The following is a 20,122-nucleotide window of genomic DNA, read 5'->3' as shown; positions in this document are numbered from 1 at the left end:
ACTGATTGCCACCCCACAATATGTCAATACTCTTTCTTGGGTTCGTTATTTCCATATGTCCAAGTTTTCCTGTCCCTTCCTGCCTTCTTGTCTTTGCTTTTGGGCTGGTGTGCTCAATTTAGTCTCATATACATGGTTGAAGTTTACGTTGTTACTATTTGTGTTATTTTATTTATTTAATTTTTTAGGCCCGTTTAATCTTTGGCTGAAGGGTGAACTTTAGGAATGACTTCAGTACGGAGTTAAAAGGGTGTCTGGGGGGCCATACTCTCAGGATTTCTCTAGTCTCTGTCAGAACAGTAAGTCTGGTCTTTTCTGGTAAGTGTGAGTTTTGTTCTACATTTCCTTCCAGCGCTACCTGGGATCCTCTATTGTGATGCCTGTCAGAGCACTTGTTGGTGGTAGCCAGGCATCATCTAGTTGTGCTGGACTCAGTTTGGTGGAGGCTGTGGTTCATGTGGTCCATTAGTTCTTTGGACTAATCTTTCCTCGTGTCTTCGGTTTTCTTCATTCTTCCTTGCTACAAACCGGGTGGGCCAGTAGATATATCTTAGATGGCTGCTTGCAAGCTTTTAAAACCCCAGATGCCACGTACCAAAGTAGGATGTGGAACATTTTCTTTATAAACTATGTTATGCCAATTGAACTGGATGTGCTCCAAGACTATGGTGACAGTTAGACACCTAATGGAAGAGAATCCTGACTCTGAAACAAGGTAACGAGATTTAACATTAAAGATGATTTGCTGGGCAGTGAAGGCTATGGTCTATTGTAAGGTGGAGGAAGAGAAAGACTGGAAATAATTGCATGCACCTACTTAATAATTTGGTTCCTTCCAGTCTGCTTGCATCTAACTACATTATGCAGAAAATTAAATAATGTGATTACGGCTATACAAATGTACTTTGGTATGTATAAATGTAAGTCAACCAGTAGTGCAAGGATGATTTACAATGAAGAAAGAATTCACTCTAAGGAAAAAGAAATTACTATGTTTTCTCCCTTCCCCTTTTATTTATTTTTATTGTACTTTAAGCGAAAGTTAACAAATACAACTCAGTCTCTCATACAAAAACTTATGTACACCTTGCTATGTACTCCTAGTTGCTCTCCCCCTAATGAGAAAGCACATTCCTCCTCTCCACCCTGTATTCCCTGTGTGCATTCAGCCAGCTCCTATCCCCCTCGGCCTTCTCATCTTACCTCTAGACAGGAACTGCCCACATAGTCTCATGTGTCTACTTCAGCCAAGAAACTCACTCCTCACCAGTATCATTTTCTGTCTTATAGCCCAGTCCAGTCCTTGTCTGAAGAGTTGGCTTTCGGAATGGCTCCAGTCTTGACCTAACAGAAGGTCTGGGGACCATGACCTCCGGGGTCCCTCCAGTCTCAGCCAGACCATTAAGTCTGGTCGGAAAAAGAAATTATTAAGAGGAACCCATAAGGAGTCAGGCTTTCTACACTGAGGAAGAGAAGGAATATCTACTCAGCAATTAAAACAAAACTGATTAAAATATTCATTTATAGGCACATAAAAAGACAATACTAAAATGCGTTTTAACATGTGCTATTAGACTAAGGACAGAAATATGTGTTTGTAGCTTTGATTCTACCACATTTATTTACTATCATTAAATATCTCATAAAATCATCTTTTGAAAGAAACGTGTTAGTTTAAAAAAATCACTGAGTCAGCAATTTTGAGAAAACTAATTAAAGGCATGACCGAGATTTTCTTTGGAGACTATCTGGGTGGTCTGAGTTTATCTTTGTCCAGTAGTGTTATGTTCTAGAATAAAATGTATTTATACCTTTGAGAATAGTGGACACATTTTCAAATCTTTAATCTGCTTTGGCAAAATAAATTCATATTTTAGATTGGTTTGGTGTTTAGCAAACTAATGTAATTTGTTAAAATTGTAGTTCCACGGTTCAGTTTGGTTCAAGTCCTTCTTAGGCATGACCCAAACTGCAATGAAAGATTACTCGTGCAGGAAAAAAGTCAGAAGGGGGGTATTTATAATTTATATTGCCACAAGGTTATAAAATTGATGTATTATCTCTATACAAATGCTGATTAAAAGATAATTGGAGTAATGGAAAACAACCAGTTCAACATTATTAAAGGCTAGGAAGACTTAATAATGAATAAAACTGATAAAAAAAAAAAAAAGGAACTTCAGAATCCTACCCACTATGATTGAGCCAAGCTTATGACTTTTTTTTGTTTCTGAACCAAGGCAAATTTGTTCATTCTGGGCATATCAGGGTTAGATGATCACAATGCTATGTTGACTTTATAGTCCAATCCTCTTTCCATCCTTCAGCTTTTCCCTTCTAATATAGTTCCTGAAAACTTTGTACAGAAAAAAGTGAGGAGGAAAATGCAGAGTAAATGATTTTCTGAAATTACTTTTCAGAATTTTCCTATGTATGTAGGAAATTTGAATGGGAAGGGAGAATATATGTGAACATAATCTATTATGTGAACATAATCAGGAAAGCATTACTGATTATGATAAACACTAGCTTTGAAGACGTGCAATAAAAGAAGATATGCTACCAGATTTCTTTAAACAATAGAATATTATAGGGCATTTAGATAAAAGAACATAAAGTCTGAAAATTAGTTTTTAGAAAGATAATATTTAGTAGTTGCATATTACACTGTTTTTCTTTGAAAAGCATTTTCACAAGTATTCCCTTTAATCTTCACAATCACCCTGCGAAATGGGTCGGGTAGGCATTCTTTTCAACCCACAGAGGTGCGCTGGAGGCGCTCTGACAGGTCCCAAGCAGGGCTGCTGCCTGACTCTAGGGTCATTTGGAGGCCAAAGCTGAGGGTACCACCTCTCACTACTCCCAGACTCAGCTGACACCGGCCTCTGGGATCTCATAGCGGGGAAGGCAGAGGCCTCCAAGAGCGACCTTCCCTAAGAGTGCTTCCCCGAAGTGCAAATTTCTTCCCATACCCTGTAGGAAAGAGGGCCAGTTGCTCTTAGGAAAAGGGAAACATTAAGGTCCACGTCGAGGTGGTGGTGCAGGGCACCGGCTTTACGGCGTCAGAGTGATCTGGGTTTGACTCTCTAGACCTCTTACTGTATGGGACTGTGGGCAATCTTTCTGAGCCTCAGCTTCCTCATCTGTAGGGTGGGCATGCTTTGCTTTATCCCATGGGGTTTACTGACGATTAAATGACATAGGGCAATAAAGGTCTTAGGCTATTGCCTAGGCGACCTGATGGCTATAAATATTAGCTCTGGGACGCGTTAAGTCACGACCACGGGCTTGGGGAATCTCCATCTGCAAAAAGAGCGCGGAGTAGGCCGCAGTCTTTCATTAGCAAACATTACTTTTCCAAGAAAACAAAAAAAACCCCACCGTCCTCCTCCAATCCACCGCCGCCTTGTCCTGAATGACACTTGTGTCCACAATACGGAAGCTGGAGGAGCGGATCCGGAATCTAAGGGAATAATATTATCCACCAAGGAAATCAGAAACCGAGAGGGCAGGACAGGGTGGGGTGGGGACTGGAGAGAGGGGAAGGCGAGGAAGTCTCAGGTCTGCTCCGAACAGCTCCGACTCCAGTCGTAGGCAGGAGAACCTCCCGCACCTACTGCGATGCCCGGAAGCCTCCTCCCAACCCCAGAGCCGGACCTGAAGAGCCTTGCTCGGGGCTCTGGGAAATGAAGCTAAGAAGGAAGGAGGAGGGGCACTGAGGGTTAAAGGCGGGGCCCTAGGGGCGGGCCCACAAGGGCTCGGGGGCGGGCTGTAGCTTAGGGGCGGAACTACAGGCGGGCTGGAGGCGGGGCCTCGCGGAGTTCCACGGCTGCGCGCGCCACGTCTCCCTTAGCGAGAGTGTGGAGGAAAGACGAGGGGAGGGAAAGGCCAAGAGGGGCGGGAACTATTTCTTCTCGCGAGAGCTGGCGACGGCAGCGGCAGTGTCGGCGGCGTGTCCGTGGAAGTAGCGTGGGGGCGGGGGAGAGAGGCGGCGGCGGCGTCCGAGCTACGCCACACGGGGCCGGGAGCTGGGAGCTAGAGCGTAGAGCGGGGTCGTGGCGGCGGCGGTGAGAAGAGGGAGGAGGAGGAGGGGGTGTCATGGCGGGGCAGCAGTTCCAGTACGATGACAGCGGGAACACCTTCTTCTATTTCCTCACCTCCTTCGTGGGGCTTATTGTGATTCCGGCCACATACTACCTCTGGCCCCGAGACCAGAATGCCGGTGAGTCCCGTCGACGGCCGCTCGAGGACCCGCGCAGGCCCTGCCAGCTCCTCCGGGCCCCGCGGCTCCCGCCCCGGCCAAGCTTATCCTGCCGCGACTGGGGTGACACCACCCGCGCCGCCGGGCCTCGCGTCCAGGCATCCACCGCTGGTGGGGCCCGGGCTCGGGGGTCTTTATTTCCCTCGTTACCTTCCTGGGCACCTCTCCACTCCCCTTCATTGTCCTTCTCAGGAGTTTGGCTTCACACCTTCTGCCCTATTGTTCTGGACGCTCCCTGCAGCCTCTTGCCTCTTTGTCTTCTGTGTCTCTGGTTGATTGGGTATTTTTCTTTATGGAAGAAGCGGGGCGGGATGGGAGGATGGAAATTGGGAGGTGAGAGAAGAGTTGGCAAAGGAGAAGCCGAATGTGCAAGCACAAACTCTGAGCCCCTAAACCACGGTCCTCCTTCCCCCACGCCCCCGTTTCCCTGTTGCAGGTGTGGCTACAGATGCTTTGGGCACCCTCTGAGCTGGGTGGCATGTTTAGGATTCCAACCGAGCTCACCAACCGCCCCCTTGCCTCTCCTCCCCGTTGCATTTTCATTTGTTCACTCAAACTCTGGGGGTTGGAAGCAATGCCATTATTCCCTTTAGCAGAAATAGGATTTTTGTGTTTCCTCCTCTGGAGTTTCCTGTTTATGACGGAAAAGTGCAAGTATGAAGGATTAAGGCTCTTTTAATTCGTATAGTAGGTAGTGGTGAGATAGCTTGTTCAATTGCTTTTATTTTTGAATCTTTTCGCATTAAACAACATCGGATTAAAGAAGGATTATAGAGATTATTTTCAGGGCATTTTATGTTTAGATAATGTTTGGATTCCGTTTGTTGAACTTTACTAGGACATATGGCAGGTGATTGTTATTCTTAAAGCCGATGGAACTGCAAGGACCCAAAGTGTTACACAGTGACTCTTAGGTTGTGAGTATTAACATTTTAGAGAAAGCTTTCTATTCCACCAAAAGTTATGCCAACTGAACTTGCTTAAACTTGTGTAAAAATCTTCTTAAGCTGGGTGTTGTGGAGTTCTAGGTTGTCCCGGTTATATGCTGTACTTTGGGGAAATTGTTAACAGTGAAGCATTGAATCAACTCAGAACTTGTTATGTGTGCTGTAAGACCAATTCCATGCCCTGTGAAACTCTTGAGTTACATAATGGATCCAAAATAAATGGAATTTAGGAAAGTAGTAACAAAGGATTCATCTTTTTGTACATTTAACAATAAATTTAAATATCCGTTAGATGTAAAAATCTGACCAGAGTTATCAGTCTTAATGGTTTTCTTATTTAGTGAATAGTTTATTAAAATTGGTAATTGGACTGTTGTGCCGCCTTTTGCTAAGTGTATTTAAATTGTCTGGGTTCTTTGGGCATTGGTTGTGTGTAAGTGATGAGTCCTTATTACCTTGAAGGTTTCTCTATCTGGAAAACCTAGGCCGTTCGTCTGGTGATTTTACTTTAGAGTTAAAAAGGGTGCACTTTCAGTATAGTAGTTTATTTTCACTTATCACCCATTTGTTTGTGCAATTGGCTGTGTAGAGTATTAACAAAGAAGGTGGGTTTGGTTAGAATGTTTCGAGAAGCTGCTCTGATTTCAGAAATTAGTCATCTTAATCTACACGGGAGTTTTGAAATTTGCAAGTAATATTCTCATAGTGGGTTTTGTATTGTTAGAAAACTAGCCTGATAACTCATATCGAAGGCAAGCCATACTTGAGCTGTTTCAAACCTATAGGTGATGTTAGGAAAAGTTGTAGTTTTTTCTTTTTTTAAAAGAAAACCCGTTGCCCTTGAGTTGACTCTGACTCATAGCAACCCTATAGGACAGAGTAGAACTGTCCCAAAGAGTTCCAAGGAACACCTGGTGCATTTGAACTGCCGCCCTTTTGGTTAGCAGTCATAGCACTTAACCACTATGCCACCAGTTTCCCTGGTTTAGGGGGAGGAAATTAATATTGACGCTTTGCAAATCATGAACTTCAAATGTTACTTTATTTAATTTTAAAAACACAGTGAGGTAGGTACTATTGTTATCCTCATTTTACAGACAAAGAACTAAAGCTTAGAAAGTTTAAGTAATTTTCCTGTGTAGTGGTGCCTGGATTAAAACATAGACATGCCCCATAGTTTCAGAGCCCTCTGTTGTTGTTTCTAGAAAGTTAGGTGAACTATGGGTGTTGATTGGCCCCTTCTTTCCATTCCCCTCTCTGCTTTAGACTTGCCTTAGTACCTTAGTGCTTAGTAAGTGTGCTCATGTTGATGTATTTATTTGATCTTGCCCAAAATTGCATTATGAAAAGTAAGGTGGTCCCTGAAATGGGATTCTAATCATTATGACAGTTGGTGGGCACCACTTGGGCTTTTTTTTGTAGTTGTACCATAATAACTACTGAGCTGTAGTGGCACACTGGTTAAGTCCTCGGTTGTTAACTGAAAAGTTGATGGTTTGAACCCATCCAGTGGGTCCATGGGAGAAAGACCTGGTGATCTGCTCCAATAAGGAACACAGCATAGAAAACCATGTGGGGGGAGCTCTACCCTGTCGCGGGAGGTCGCTGTGAGTCAGAAGTGACTTCATGGCACACAACAACAATGACCATAATAACGTGATTTGTTTCTTTAGAATTACAGCGTTATTAAAAAGATATTTTCATAGTAGTGATTTCTTTTCCACAGTTCAGTTGCAATATATTGAATTTTCAAAGAGAAATCTTGAATTACAGGTTCACCTAGAGCTCTGAAAAACAAAAACTTTTCAGGCGTTTGCAGCAGAATAATTTGTTGACTTGTATTGACATGAGGCTACTTATAACTTTTACCTCACTTAGAAAACAGTCACACTTTTTGCTGTTGGAATGTAATATATTTGATTATCGGTGCGGTTCTAGTCCCTGCAGGACGTGTCAGGGTATAAACACAGTACTGTTTTTCTAAATCTGAAAAATTCTGAAATAAATCTGTCCTAAAGGGTGTTTTATTTCATTTTTGATGAAAATATACACAACAAAACAGACACGCATCCAGCAATTTCTGTGTGTACAGATCAGTGCCATTGGTTACATTCTTCACACTGTGTCACCATTCTCACTGTCTCTAGTCATTGTTTCACCACCATTTACTTTTATCCTCTTTACCCTTGGAAGTTCTCATTTGTGCTTTTGAGTTACTCTTGTCAGTTTGATCACAAATAGCTAATTCTAGGAAGGTGCAATGTTCAAGGCTGACATTATTAATTGAGCTAAACTGTCGTTTGGTTTAAAGATGACTTCATGGGATTGGTTTGGTTCAAGGTTTAAAGATTATTTCAGGACAATAAATTTGGGGTTCCCCCATTCTCAGTGGATCCAGTAAGTGTGGTTTCCATAAGAATTTGACATTCTGTTCCTCATTTTCCGTCTTTTTTATCAGGATCCATCTATTGGGTCTTTGATAGAAACATTTAGTAATGGTAACTGGGCACCATCCATTTCTTCTCGTCTCATGGCAGAGGAGATAGTAGTACACAAAGGCGTTTAGACCTGCAATCCATTTTCTTCTTCATTTCCTGGGTCTCTTTCTTCTACTGATCCAGGTGAGTAGATACCAATTATTGTACATTGGGTGGCCGCTTGCAAGCTTTTAAGACAACAGGTGCTACTTGTTGAACTAGGAGGACGAACTTGTCCTAAAGGATTTTGAATAAAGAATATGGACCCACAGTAGTAATTTTGAATGGCACACGGGATATTCTAATATTTGATTTTGAAACTTACGTAGTTTTTCTGTGAAACTTTACGTAGCCAAATACAAAAATGAAGGTGGAAGTCTGGGTAGAATCCACCAGCTGCTCCTTGGAAACCATATGGCGCAGTTCTTTTCTGTCCTATAGGATCTCTGTGAGTCGGAATCGACCTGATGGGAATGGGTTTTTTGGTTAGTGGATTAGAAAGCATTTCTCCATTTCATAGGTTGCAAAATCTAGGAGTTGAAAAACAGAAATAGCCTGGTCATTGGCGCATTTGATATGTTAACTGAACTTGCCCTCTTATCCAAAACGTTTTTAATGGAATCCCTATGTCTTAATTTTTGTCTGATCTGTTGTGCTAAATGCACTTATATTGATACCACTTTTAGTAGTTGAAGGACCCTATTTGTCTTACTCTCTGAGTTGTTTATAAATTGGCTGAATGAGATGTCCGAATGCTTTTTCAGGCAATTACAGACAAAAGGATCAAGCTCTGTATGATGTAATAAAAACAGGAGGGTTTAAATTTTCTTAGAACAGTGGTTCTCCATCCTGACTACACATTAGAATCATTTGGGTTACTTTTAAATACACTTATGCTAGGACTCCGTCCCTAGACATTCTGATTTAATTTGTCTGTGGGAAAAGAGCATTCCAAGCATATGCAAAAACGTGGGAGTGTTCAGTAAATGGTAAAGATTTGGATATGATCCTCACTTAGGAGGAGTCCTTGGATGGTGCAAGCGGTTAATGTGGTGCTGGGCTGCTAACCAAAAGATTGGTGGTTTGAGTCCACCCAGAGGCACCTCAGAAGAAAGGCCTGGCAACTTACTTCTGAAAAATCAGCCTCTGAAAACACTGTGGAGCACGCAGTTCTACTCTGACACGTACGGGGGTTGCCGTGAGTTCAAATTGATTCAGCAGCAACTGGTTTGGTTTTTGGTTTTGGTCACTTAAGATCACATTAGCCATCTTAAGAAATGCATACTTTATTCTCTGATGGCACAGTGGTTAAAAGCTACAACTGCTAACCAAGAGGTCGCAGATCAACTCTATCAGCTGCTCCTTGGAAACCCTATGGGGCAGTTCTGTTCTGTCCTGTAGGGTTGCTATGAGTCAGAAGTAACTCCATGGCAACAGGTTTGGTTTGTTTTTTTGGGTAAACAATAGAGGCTTTTAAGTAGGGTAATGGTCAGTTTTGCTTTTGTGGAACATTCTGTGGAGGGTGTTTTTGTGGAGAAGTGTGGAGTGAAAAGTGGTGGCAGGCTGAGTGAGGAAAAACTAGGGGGAGTTGTTGTTAGTTGTGGTCTAGTTGCAGCTGACTCATGGACTAAGAAGTGGGGAATCCATTTCAGAGGCTGTTGCAGTAGGTTGGAATGTGGAGGAATGGCCAGATTAGAAAGATAATTCTAAAATAGCTCGGGTATTTATGGATGTAAGCACTATGAAGGGAATGAGAGAGTGGAGTTTAGCTTTTGATTTTTCTTTCATTCCTATCTACTTATTTCTCACCTTTTAGAAAGCTATTTGATGACTGGCCTAATCATAACCTGCTAGCCCTAATCACTTGTGGGATTGAGTGCAGGGAAAAGGATGGAGATGAACATTTCTATTTAAAACGAAATGTTGGCTTTATTGATTTAATTTGTCTTGATGATTTGTAATTATGGCAGGGTTGGTTATCTCAGTCTTTTGTTGAGGTGAATTTTTTTTTAACATTAGAAAAAAACTGGCTGGTATCAGCTTTGTGTTCAAAGGAGCATATTACATGAATGTTCATATTTAATTTAGGGTATATAAAAAACCTGTTGCCATCGGGTCAGTTCCGACTTATAGCAACCCTGTAGGACAGAGTAGAACTGCCCCATAGGGTTTCCAAGGAGTGGCTGGTGGATTTGAACCACTGACCTTTTGGTTAGCAGCTGTAGCTCTTAACCACTGTGCCACCAAGGCTGCTTAGGGCATGTACCAAAAACCAAACCAGCTGCCTTCGAGTCGATTCCGACTCATAGTGGCCCTATAGGACAGAGTAGAACTGCCCCACAGGGTTTCCAAGGAGTGCCTGGTGGATTCAAACTGCTGACTTTTTGGTTAGCAGCCATGGATAGCTCTTAACCGTTATACCACCAGGATTTCCATAGGCAAGTTATTGAACAGCATTTTACAGAATTAGAAAGAACAGGCAATTAGAAGCAGACAGAGAATAATGTGTGCCTGAACAGTGGTGCTAGCAATAGGAATGGAAGGGACATACTTGAAATATTGCTGAGGTAGAATGTATTTTTATGGGGTGACTTATTGAACATAGCTTAGCTGAAGGACTGCTGAACATCAGACTACCCCAGAGCTGAGACCTTGAACTTCACTTCTGTCCATACTCTTTGAGAGCTCATCCAGTCTCGTGGCTTTAAATATCATCTGTGTGGTGAAAACTCCCAAATTTATATTTCTAGTCTAGACCTCTTTCTTTGAACTCTAGGCTTGTATGTTTGTATACATGTATATATAATTGCCTAATCCACATTCCCACTTGGATATCTAATAGATTTATTTACCTCCAGGTGTTCCGTAAGTACTCAAATATATAGTGATCCTCTTTTTTCTGAAGGATACTTTTGGGAGAATAGAAAAAGATGATTGTTGCATTTTCATCTCTGTTCTCCCAGTATTTCTTTCTTCCTTTTCCCTGTGTCTTTTATCTACAGGCCATATCATTGAACTTGTTTTGAGGAATCTTCTGTAGCAATATTTCTAAACCAGGGATGATTTTGTCCCCGGGGACATTTGGCAGTGTCTGGATGTGCTTTTTATGTCTCTACTGGGAAGGTGCTACTGGCATGTAGTAGGCAGAGACTACGGATGCTGTTAAATTCCTTTAATGCACAGGACAGCCCTCCCACAATAGAGAATTATCTGGTCCAAAATGTCAGTAGTGCCAAGGTTGAGAAACCCTGCTCTAAGTACTTGTTTCAGTATTACAGAGAAAAGAATATTGAGGTAGGTGAACATATGATACAGTTGTATGCTACTGTCTAGCCAAGTTAACAGACTTAGGAATACAACATAGGCTCTGACCTCCTCTGACTTTACAAGGGGGAAGGAGAATCAAGATCAACAACCCAAGGGTGATTCCTGTGAGGTAGAGGTCAGACATGCCTCTTCTCCCTGTCATCTTTACCAGTTCTGACACCAATCATCCCTCTTACAGCACTCTCTACATCTCTGCTGGGTTCAATAATTCATTACAATGACCACACAGAACTCACAGACAATACACGATTATGAGGTTTATTAGGGAAGTAACTGGTTACAATTCAGGTGTAGTAACACTCAGGATACAGTTCTTCTATCAGGACAACCACTTCCCAGATCTTGAGATCTGTTTGAGTTGTTTGGTTTATAATGGTTTGCAGTTATATGGTCCGGCCATTCCTGAGGATTGTGGACTTGGGCGATGGTGGGCTGGTGCTGCTCTGATGTGGTTTTTGTATCTTTTGTTCAGGTATATTTTCAGTTCCACTCATGAGATCCCTTCTCAATTGCCAGAGTATATATGGGAATGAGTGGCAGATGAATCCAACTTCCTGTAATCCGTCCAGTGTAGATATTCTCTGGTTGTATATGCTGGATAGTGACAGTGAGTAGTGTTTAGTCAAACCTCTGTCCAAAATCCAGATGATTCTGAACTGGCCTTGAGTACATGGCTAACTATTCAGATTCAGGTTAGAGAGCATAATAGAAGCTTTGCTGTTGCTGTTGCTGTTAGGTGCTGCCAAGTCAGTTCCGATTCAAAGTGACCCTGTGTACAACAGAACGGAACACTGCCCGGTCCTGAGCCATCCTCACAAACATTGTTATGCCTGAGCCCATTGTTACAGCCACTGTGTCAGTCCGTCTCGTTGAGGGCATTCTTCTTTTTGTTGGCCCTCTAGTTTACCAAGCATGATGTCCTTCTCCAGGAACTGATCCCTCCTGACAACATGTCCAGAGTATGTGAGATGCAGTCTCGCCATCCTTGCTTCTAAGGAGCATTCTGGTTGTACTTCTTCCAAGACAGATTTGTTTGTTCTTTTGGCAGTCCATGGTATATTCAATATTCTTCACCAACACCATAATTCAAAGGTGTCAGTTCTGTCTTCCCTCTTCATCATTTAGCTTCTCTTAATCTGCTCTGAGATTAGGATGACTTGAGTGAGCTATATTTTTGGTGGTCTAGAGCAGTGACTCCTAATTTTTCACTTTGAAATTATCATCCTCATGCCTTTCCTATTCTGAAACATTCCAGGAACCAAACTGCACTATTATAGTCAAATATATTTTCCTTTTTTGAATTAGTAAAAGAACAAAATTTTCTGTCCAAACTGAGTAATAAGAGTGAGCCAGTGCCACCACTATGGGTTAATGTATTCTTGACTAGATACATAGAGATTTTGGGTAACCAGAAAACTGATGTATGATGTCGTTTAGGCTTTTTGGAATATTGAATATATACTCTTCTGATTCTTGTTACTATTTTCTTGAACCCCTTAGGGATTTAGGAGTAGTCTTATGAATCACTGAATTTTGGAAAGAAAAGAAGTGGTACATCTATTTCTTTTAATAGTTTATAATGAAATAAATGTTACCTGTATATCATTTGACTTTATTAGTTTTAGTAATCTATATTACAGGGTGTGGTCTGAAATTTATTTCTTAGTATTTTTCATAATATTCCTAAAATATAAAAATGTATATTGGTATATTTATTTGGATTGAAAAATGAAGTTAGATGCCTTTCGACAGAAAGTTTGATTTGGCTGATTGGTTTAACATGTGGACTGTCTTTGCCAATTAAGTTACATAGCAAATATTTTCTGTAAGTTGAAAGAGCTAATTTGCAACTTAAGCTTTTGCAAAATATATCTAAAGTAGAAGATAAAACTATAAATTTTAGTATTTAGAGTTTTTAACCTGTTTTGAATTATGGAATATCTACAAGTTATGTAAAAGTGAAAGCATAACAGGTATTTTATTCTTTATATTTAATAATTTATCAGTTTGTAATATTCATGTTACTTTGATCTGTGGGAACCCTGGTAGTATAGTGGTTAAGAGCTACGGCTGCTAACTAAAAGGTTGACAGTTCAAATCCACCAGGTGTGCCTTGGAAACACTATGAAGAGGTTCTGCTCTGTCCTATCGGGTTGCTATGAGTTGGAATCGACTCGACGGCAATGGGTTTTTTTTTTTTTTTTTGGTTTGATACTATACCAAAAACAATGCAATATTAGAATTTTTAACACATAAAGCCTTATGGTTATTCAGCTTCTTCAGTATGGTAAACTTATTGATGCTCTTTGGTGATGTGTGCCAGAGCATTTAGGGGCGAAGTGTCTTGATGTCTGCAACTTACTCTAAAATGGTTCAGATTAAAAAAAAGGTGGCGGGGAGAGGGAAATAGAAAGCCAAGAGGAACATTTTAACAGTTGGTGGATTTATGTAAACGGTACTGTTCATTGTAATATTTCTTCAACTTTTTTGAAAGCTTGAAAATTTTCAAAATAAAAATTTGGGAAAAACTTTATGGTCACAGGAAATAATTTTAAGAAGTATGTTTCAGTATTATAAGAAATAACTTACTAGGATAAAAATATATTACATTTGGATAAAATTATGTAGGAAAAGTAGATTGAAAGTCTTGTTCATGAATTTTTATAAATGGATGATGGTGAGTATGAAATTGCTATGGTTTTTAAATTTCATTTGATACATTTAAAAGTGACAGGGCTATTTTATTTTAAAATGTCAACTTTATGTCAGAAGTAACATCCTTTGTCCTCCAAACTTATGATGAAAAATTAAAAACTATTAAAGACGGTACATAATTTTTCAAAATTATTTTGTGGTAAGCAGGCAGACAGGCTTGAAGACCTTAGGGTTGATTGACATTTAAGGTCAACTCTTTTGACATTCTGTGAATATGCCGTAAAGAGCTCACCCAGTTACGGTATAAACTGGAAGATCATATTGTCATGCACAGATGGATGTGACTGTTTTAGCAAAGGCACTGTTATGGAGTGAATTGTGTCCCCCCAAGAAATTGTGTCCCTCAAAAAGAAGTCTACCCTGGAATCTCGGAATGTGACCTTATTTGGAAATAAGGTCCTGTGGGGTTTACATTAACTTTACCCAAAGATTTTGGACTTTGACCTGGGTTCCTGAGACATAATCTTCAATAAAAACCTTGGAATTTAAGTGTCTCTTGTAAGGATTCCAAACCACACATAATTAACAGGTTAGGTGAGGTGATTAGGTGACCCTGGAGTGGGGGGCCAGCCAAAAAGACCTGCCTCATGATCACCTCAAGATATCAACTGACCTAAGGGAAGAAGGGTGAAGTTTGCATTATGTAATGAGACTCGTAGTAAAAGTTCTGTACGCTGAAGCTCTATGGGTTTCCTGGTTGGTGAAAGTTAACGTTGCGCATGGGAGGGTAGCGCATCACTTTTCGGGACATGAAAGCTCTGTGTTGGGAACTCTCCTAGATCCCACCCTTTGCATCTCTTCCTTATGCAAATCCTGCTTTTGTATCCTTTACAGTAAAGCTATAATTTAAAGTATAAAGCTTTCCATGAGTTTTGTGGATTATTGCTGTTCTAGTAAATTATTGAACCTGAGGGAGTAGTGAAAGTCGGCAGGTCAGAAGTGAGGGAGCCCAGGGGAGACTACCAAACTTGTGGCTGGCGTCTGCCTATTTGGCAGTTTCCGAGGATGGCATCCTTTTAATTTGTGAGATCTGACCTAGCTAAAGGTGGCTAGGATCAGAGACAGAAGTGTTGAATGGATGGCGGGTGTTAGAACAGAACAGAAAAGTGAAAAGTAGGGATTTATGCTGATTATTATCATTGTCGGTCCTTGCAGATGTACTCAGTTAAGATGAGGTTTATGATGGGTGTCCTTTTAAGAAGAGGAGACACAGACATAGAGGGAAGATGGCCTTGTGGTGGAGATACGGACAGAGATTAGAGTTACGCTGCTTCAAGCCAGGGAATACTTGGGAACACCAGAAGCTAGAAGGGGCAAAGAAGCATTCCTTCCCTAAAGGCTTCAGAGAGAGCATGGCCCTGCAGAAACTTTGGACTTCTGGCTTCTAAAACTATGAGAGAACGAATTTGTTGTTTTAAGTCACTGAGTTTGTAGTAATTTCTTATGGCAGACTTAGAAAACTAATACAGGCATTGTATAGTTTAAGAAGCACAGCCATAATAAAACCAAACCTGTTGGATATCGAGTCGTTTCCAACTCGTAGAGACGCATGCGATAGAGTAGAACCGCCCTGTAGGGTTTCCAAGGCTGTAATCTTTGCAGGAGCACACTGCCACATCTTCCTCCTGTGGATCAGCTGGTGGATTCAAACTGCCAACCTTTTGGTTAGGGCACCTCACAACCATAGTTACCTGCCCCAAACCTGGACTGCCTTAGCAGATATAATAGCTTTGTGTTCCTCCGCGGACAGCTATCATGGTATGTTGTTTTTTTAAATCACAGGATAATTTAGTGACCTTGGAATTCCCGTTTTCTATAAATGTAGATGATGTTGTTGTTAGATGCTATCCAGTCAGTTCCGAAGTATAGCGACCCGGTGTACGACAGAACGAAACACTGCCCGGTCCTGCTCCACCCTCACAGTTGTTACTGTTTGAGTCCATTGTTGCAGCCACTGTGTCAATCCATCTGGTTGAGGGTCTTCCTCTTTTTTTTGCTGACCCTCTACTTAATCAAGCATGATGTCCTTCTCCAGGGACTGGTGCCTGCTGAGAGCATGTCCAGACTTCCTGAGACGAAGTCTCGGCATCCTAACTTGCAGGGAGCATTCTGGCTGTACTTCTTCCAAGAGAGATTTGTTCATTTTTCTGGCAGTCCATGGTATATTCAGTATTCTTCGACAACACTGTAATTAAAAGGCATCAATTCTTTGGTCTTCTTTGTTCATCGTCCTGCTTTTGCATGCATATGAGGCTATTGAAAATACCATGACTTTGGTCAGGTGCACCGTAGTCCTCAAAGTGACCTCTTTGATTTTTACCACTTTAAAGAAGTCTTTTGCAGTAGATTTGCCCAATGCAATACATACGTTGATTTCTTGACTGCTGGTCCGTGGGCATTGATTGTGGATCCAAGTAAAATGAAATCCTTGACAACTTCAGTCTTTTCTGTCTTTATCATGGTGTTGTTTATTGGTTCAGTCGTGAGCATTTTTGTTTCTTTATGTTGAGATGTAATCCATAATGAAGGCTGTGGTCTTTGACCATCATCGGTAAGTGCTTCAAGCCCTCTTCACTTTTAGCAAGCAAGGTTGTGTCATCTGCGTATTGCAGGTTGTTAATGAGTCTTCCTCCAGTTCTGATGCCAAGTTCTTCATTTAGTCCAGCTTCTTGGGTTATTTGCTCAGCATACAGATTGGATGAGTATGGTGAAAGGATACAACCCTGATGCACATCTTTCCTGATTTAAAACCCTGCAGTATCTCCTTGTTCTATTCGCATGACTGCCTCTTGGTCTATGTACAGGTTCTTCTTCATGAGTATAGTTAAGTGTTTTGGAATTCCATTCTTCTCAGAGTTATCTATAATTTGTTATAATCCACACAGCTGAATGCCTTTGCATAGTCAATAAAACACAGGTAAACATCTCTGGTGTTCTCCGCTTTCATCCAAGATCCATTTAATGTCAGCAACGATTTCTCTCTCATTCCATGTCCTCTTCTGAATGTTTCTTGAGTTTCTGGCAGTTCCCTGTCAATGTACTGCTGTAGTCGTTTCTGAATGATCTTCAAAACTTTACTTGTGTGTGTTATTAGTGATATTGTTCAATAATTTCTGCATTCTGTTGGATCACCTTTCTTTGGAATGGGCACAAATATGGATCTCTTCCAGTCGGTTGGCCAGGTGGCTGTCTTCCAAATTTCTTGACATAAGACAGGTGAGCACTTCCAGCTTTGCATCCATTCATTGAAACATCGCAGTTGGCATTCTTTCAATTCCTGGAGCCTTGTTTTTCACTGATGCCTTTAGTTCAGCTTGCACTTCTTCCCTTCAGTACCATTGGTTCTTGATCATATGCTGCTCCCTCAGTCAGTTCTTTTTGGTACAGTGACTCTGTATTCCTTCTATCTTCTTTTGATGCTTCCCGTGTCATTTGATATTTTGCCCATAGAATCCTTGAGTATTGCAACTCGAGGCTTGAATTTTTTCTTCATTTATTTCAGCTTGAGAAATGCTGAGCATGTCTTTCGCCTTTGGTTTTCTAACTCTGAGTCTTTGTACATTTTATTATAATATTTCACTTTGTCTTCTCGACCAGCTCTTTGAAATCTTCTGTTCCGCTCTTTTACTTCATTTCTTCCATTTGTTTTAGCTACTGTATATTCAGGAGTAAGTTTCAGAGTCTCTTCTCACATCCATTTTGATCTTTTCATTCTTTTTGGTCTTTTCAATGACCTTTTGATTTCTCCATGTATAGTGTCCTCGATATCATTCCACAGCTTGTCTAGTTTTCGGTCATTAGTGTTCAGCACGTCAAATCTGTTCTTGAGATGGTCTCTAAATTCAGGTGGGACATCCTCAAGGTCTTACTTTGGCACTTGTGGACTTCTTTTAATTTTCTTCAGCTTCAAATTGAGTTGCATATGAGCAGTTGACGGTCTCTTCTGCAGTTGGCCCTGGCCTTGTTCTTACTGATGATATTGAACTTTTCCATCGTCTCTTTCCACGCAGGTAGGTTGGATTCCTGTGTGTTTCGTCTGGTGAAGTTCACATGTATAGCCGCCATTTATGTTGTTGAAGAAAGATAATTGCAATGAATAAGTTGTTGGTCTTGCAAAATTCTGTCACTGATCTCTGACATTGTTTCAGTCACCAAGGCCATATTTCTCAACTACAGATCCTTCTTCGTTTCCAACTTTTGCATTCCAGTCAGCAGTAATTATCAATGCATCTTGATGGCATATTTGATCAGACTGCAGAAGCTGGTAAAGATTTTCAAGTTTTTCATTAATGATTGGTGTATAAATTTGAATAATAATTGTAATTTCTTAAAATACTGTAGGTTAAGGATAGTCCTAACAATTTTTAGTAGCCATGAAACTAGTAATTTTATAGACTAGAAGTTTTAAATGAACTTCTTTTTATTCTTCGAAGTGTCTTTTAGAAAAACTGACTGAAAGGACTTTACTTGTGATAGTTACTTGACTTAATGTCATTCATTCATACATGGATTGTGTACCATGAATATTTAGCTGTGCTGGAAATCTAAATGCCACTATGTTAATGTTTAAACCATACCCAGTAGTATTTATTGATTTAAGTATTCTCCTCAAAGGTTAAAATTTAATTTTTAGATTGGAAGAATGGGGCATACAAGATGTGTGCACACATTGTGCAAGTCTATGGAGGGGCTGAAAACTGTATGTATTTTCTCTTGGGAAGGGGCATTAGAACATCATTCTTTTAAATAGATCAAGCTGTCTTATTCATAAAGAGACTTCAGGATTGTTCTTACAGCCTTATACATTTCCTTGATTTTGTACTTGAAAATGGGAGACTGTTTTAAGGATTTCTTACACTGATGGATGCTTGATTTAGTGACATATGTTGCTGCTGTTGTTAGGTGCCATCAAGTCAGTTTTAAGTCATAGAGACCCTATACATAACAGAACTAAATGCTGTGCGGTCCTGCACTATCCTCACAATCTTTGCTGTTTGAGCCCATTGTTGCAGCCATTGTGTCAGTATATTTCATTGAGGGTCTTCCTTTTTTTTGCTGACCCTCTACTTCACCAAGCATGATGTCTTTTTATAGGGACTCGTCCCTCCTGATAACAAGTCCAGAGTATGTGGGATGAAGTCTTACCATCCTTTCTTTTAAGGGGCATTCTGGCAGTACTTCTTCCAAGAGGGATTTATTCATTCTCCTGGCAGTCCATGGTATATTCAATATTCTTTGCCAACACCATAATTCAAAGGCACCAATTCTTCTTTGGTTTTCCTTATTCATTGTCCAGCTTTCACATGCATGCGAGGTGTTTGAAAATACATGGATTGGATCAGTTGCACCTTAGTCCTCAAAGTGACATCTTTGCTTTTTATCACTTTAAAGAGGCCTTTAATGAGTGAAATGGAGATTTAAACACACACAAAAAAGTGATGTTTTCAAAAGTGTCCATAATTTAACCTTGAAAATCAGAAAATTAACTTTACTACTATGTTATTCAAACATCTTTCAAATTTTGTCGCGTGTCTGAATAATGTCCTTTAGAGCAAAAGGTCCAGGTCAGAATCACGTATCACATTTGCTGACATGTGTCTTTAGCCTCCTTCAGTTTGGAACAGTTCCTCATCCTTTCTTCAGCTTTAAAGATTAAAGGCCATCATTTTGTAGAATGAACCTTAATTTGGGTCGTCTGATGTTTTCTCATGATTAGATTCAAATTTTGTATGTTAGGCAGGAATTTCCCAAAACCGATTCTATATTCTCATTGCATTCTGCCAGGCAGTATACGATTTCAGCTTCTCCCACGGCACATGTTGTTCATTGATTACTTGGCTAAGGTGGTGTCTGCCACGCTTTTGTATTTGTTTCCTATTGCTGCTATAACAAGTTACCACAAACTTAGAGGCTAAAAACAACACAAAAACACAACAGAAGTCTGTTGTCAGTTTCAGTGATGTCAGAAAGGCTGGTTCCTTCTGGAGGATCTGGGGGGAATATGTTTTCTTGCCTTTTCTAGCTTCTAGAGAAGAGCCTTTTTTTTGTTCTGTTGTACATGGGATTGCCATGAGAGAGAACTGACTCTCGATGGCACCTGACCGCAACAACAACAGAGAGAGCCTGCCTTCTTTGGTTTGTGGCTCCTTCTCCATCTTCAGAGCACATCACTCCAACTTCTGCCTTCTCTGTCTTTGACCCTTCTGCCTCCCTCTTATAAGGAGGATCCTTGTGATTACACTGGGCCCACCTGGATAATCCAGGATAACCTTCCCATCTCAAGATCCTTAATTTAGTCACATCTGCAAAATCCCTTTTGTCATGTAAATTCCAGGGCATAAGACTGTGCATCTTAGGGGAACAATTATTTAGTCTAATAGACTTCTCCATTGTGA

The 20,122-nt window shown here is 40.7% G+C and overlaps 1 protein-coding gene across 1 annotated transcript in view; it reads left to right on the top strand.

Annotated features, from left to right (window-relative positions):
• Positions 1-3,988: 3,988 nt before the first annotated feature.
• The window catches only part of SEC63 (SEC63 homolog, protein translocation regulator), a 78,808-nt gene continuing 62,674 nt past the window's right edge, over positions 3,989-20,122 (top strand). The window contains exon 1 of the mRNA XM_049896107.1: positions 3,989-4,222. Coding sequence (XP_049752064.1) covers positions 4,099-4,222 — 124 coding nt within the window. The 5' untranslated portion in view covers positions 3,989-4,098. The remainder of the gene's footprint in view (positions 4,223-20,122) is intronic.

Source organism: Elephas maximus, chromosome 1, assembly GCF_024166365.1.
Source record: "Elephas maximus indicus isolate mEleMax1 chromosome 1, mEleMax1 primary haplotype, whole genome shotgun sequence".
NCBI classification, from domain to species: domain Eukaryota; kingdom Metazoa; phylum Chordata; class Mammalia; order Proboscidea; family Elephantidae; genus Elephas; species Elephas maximus.
This window is presented reverse-complemented; position numbering and strand designations above follow the sequence as displayed.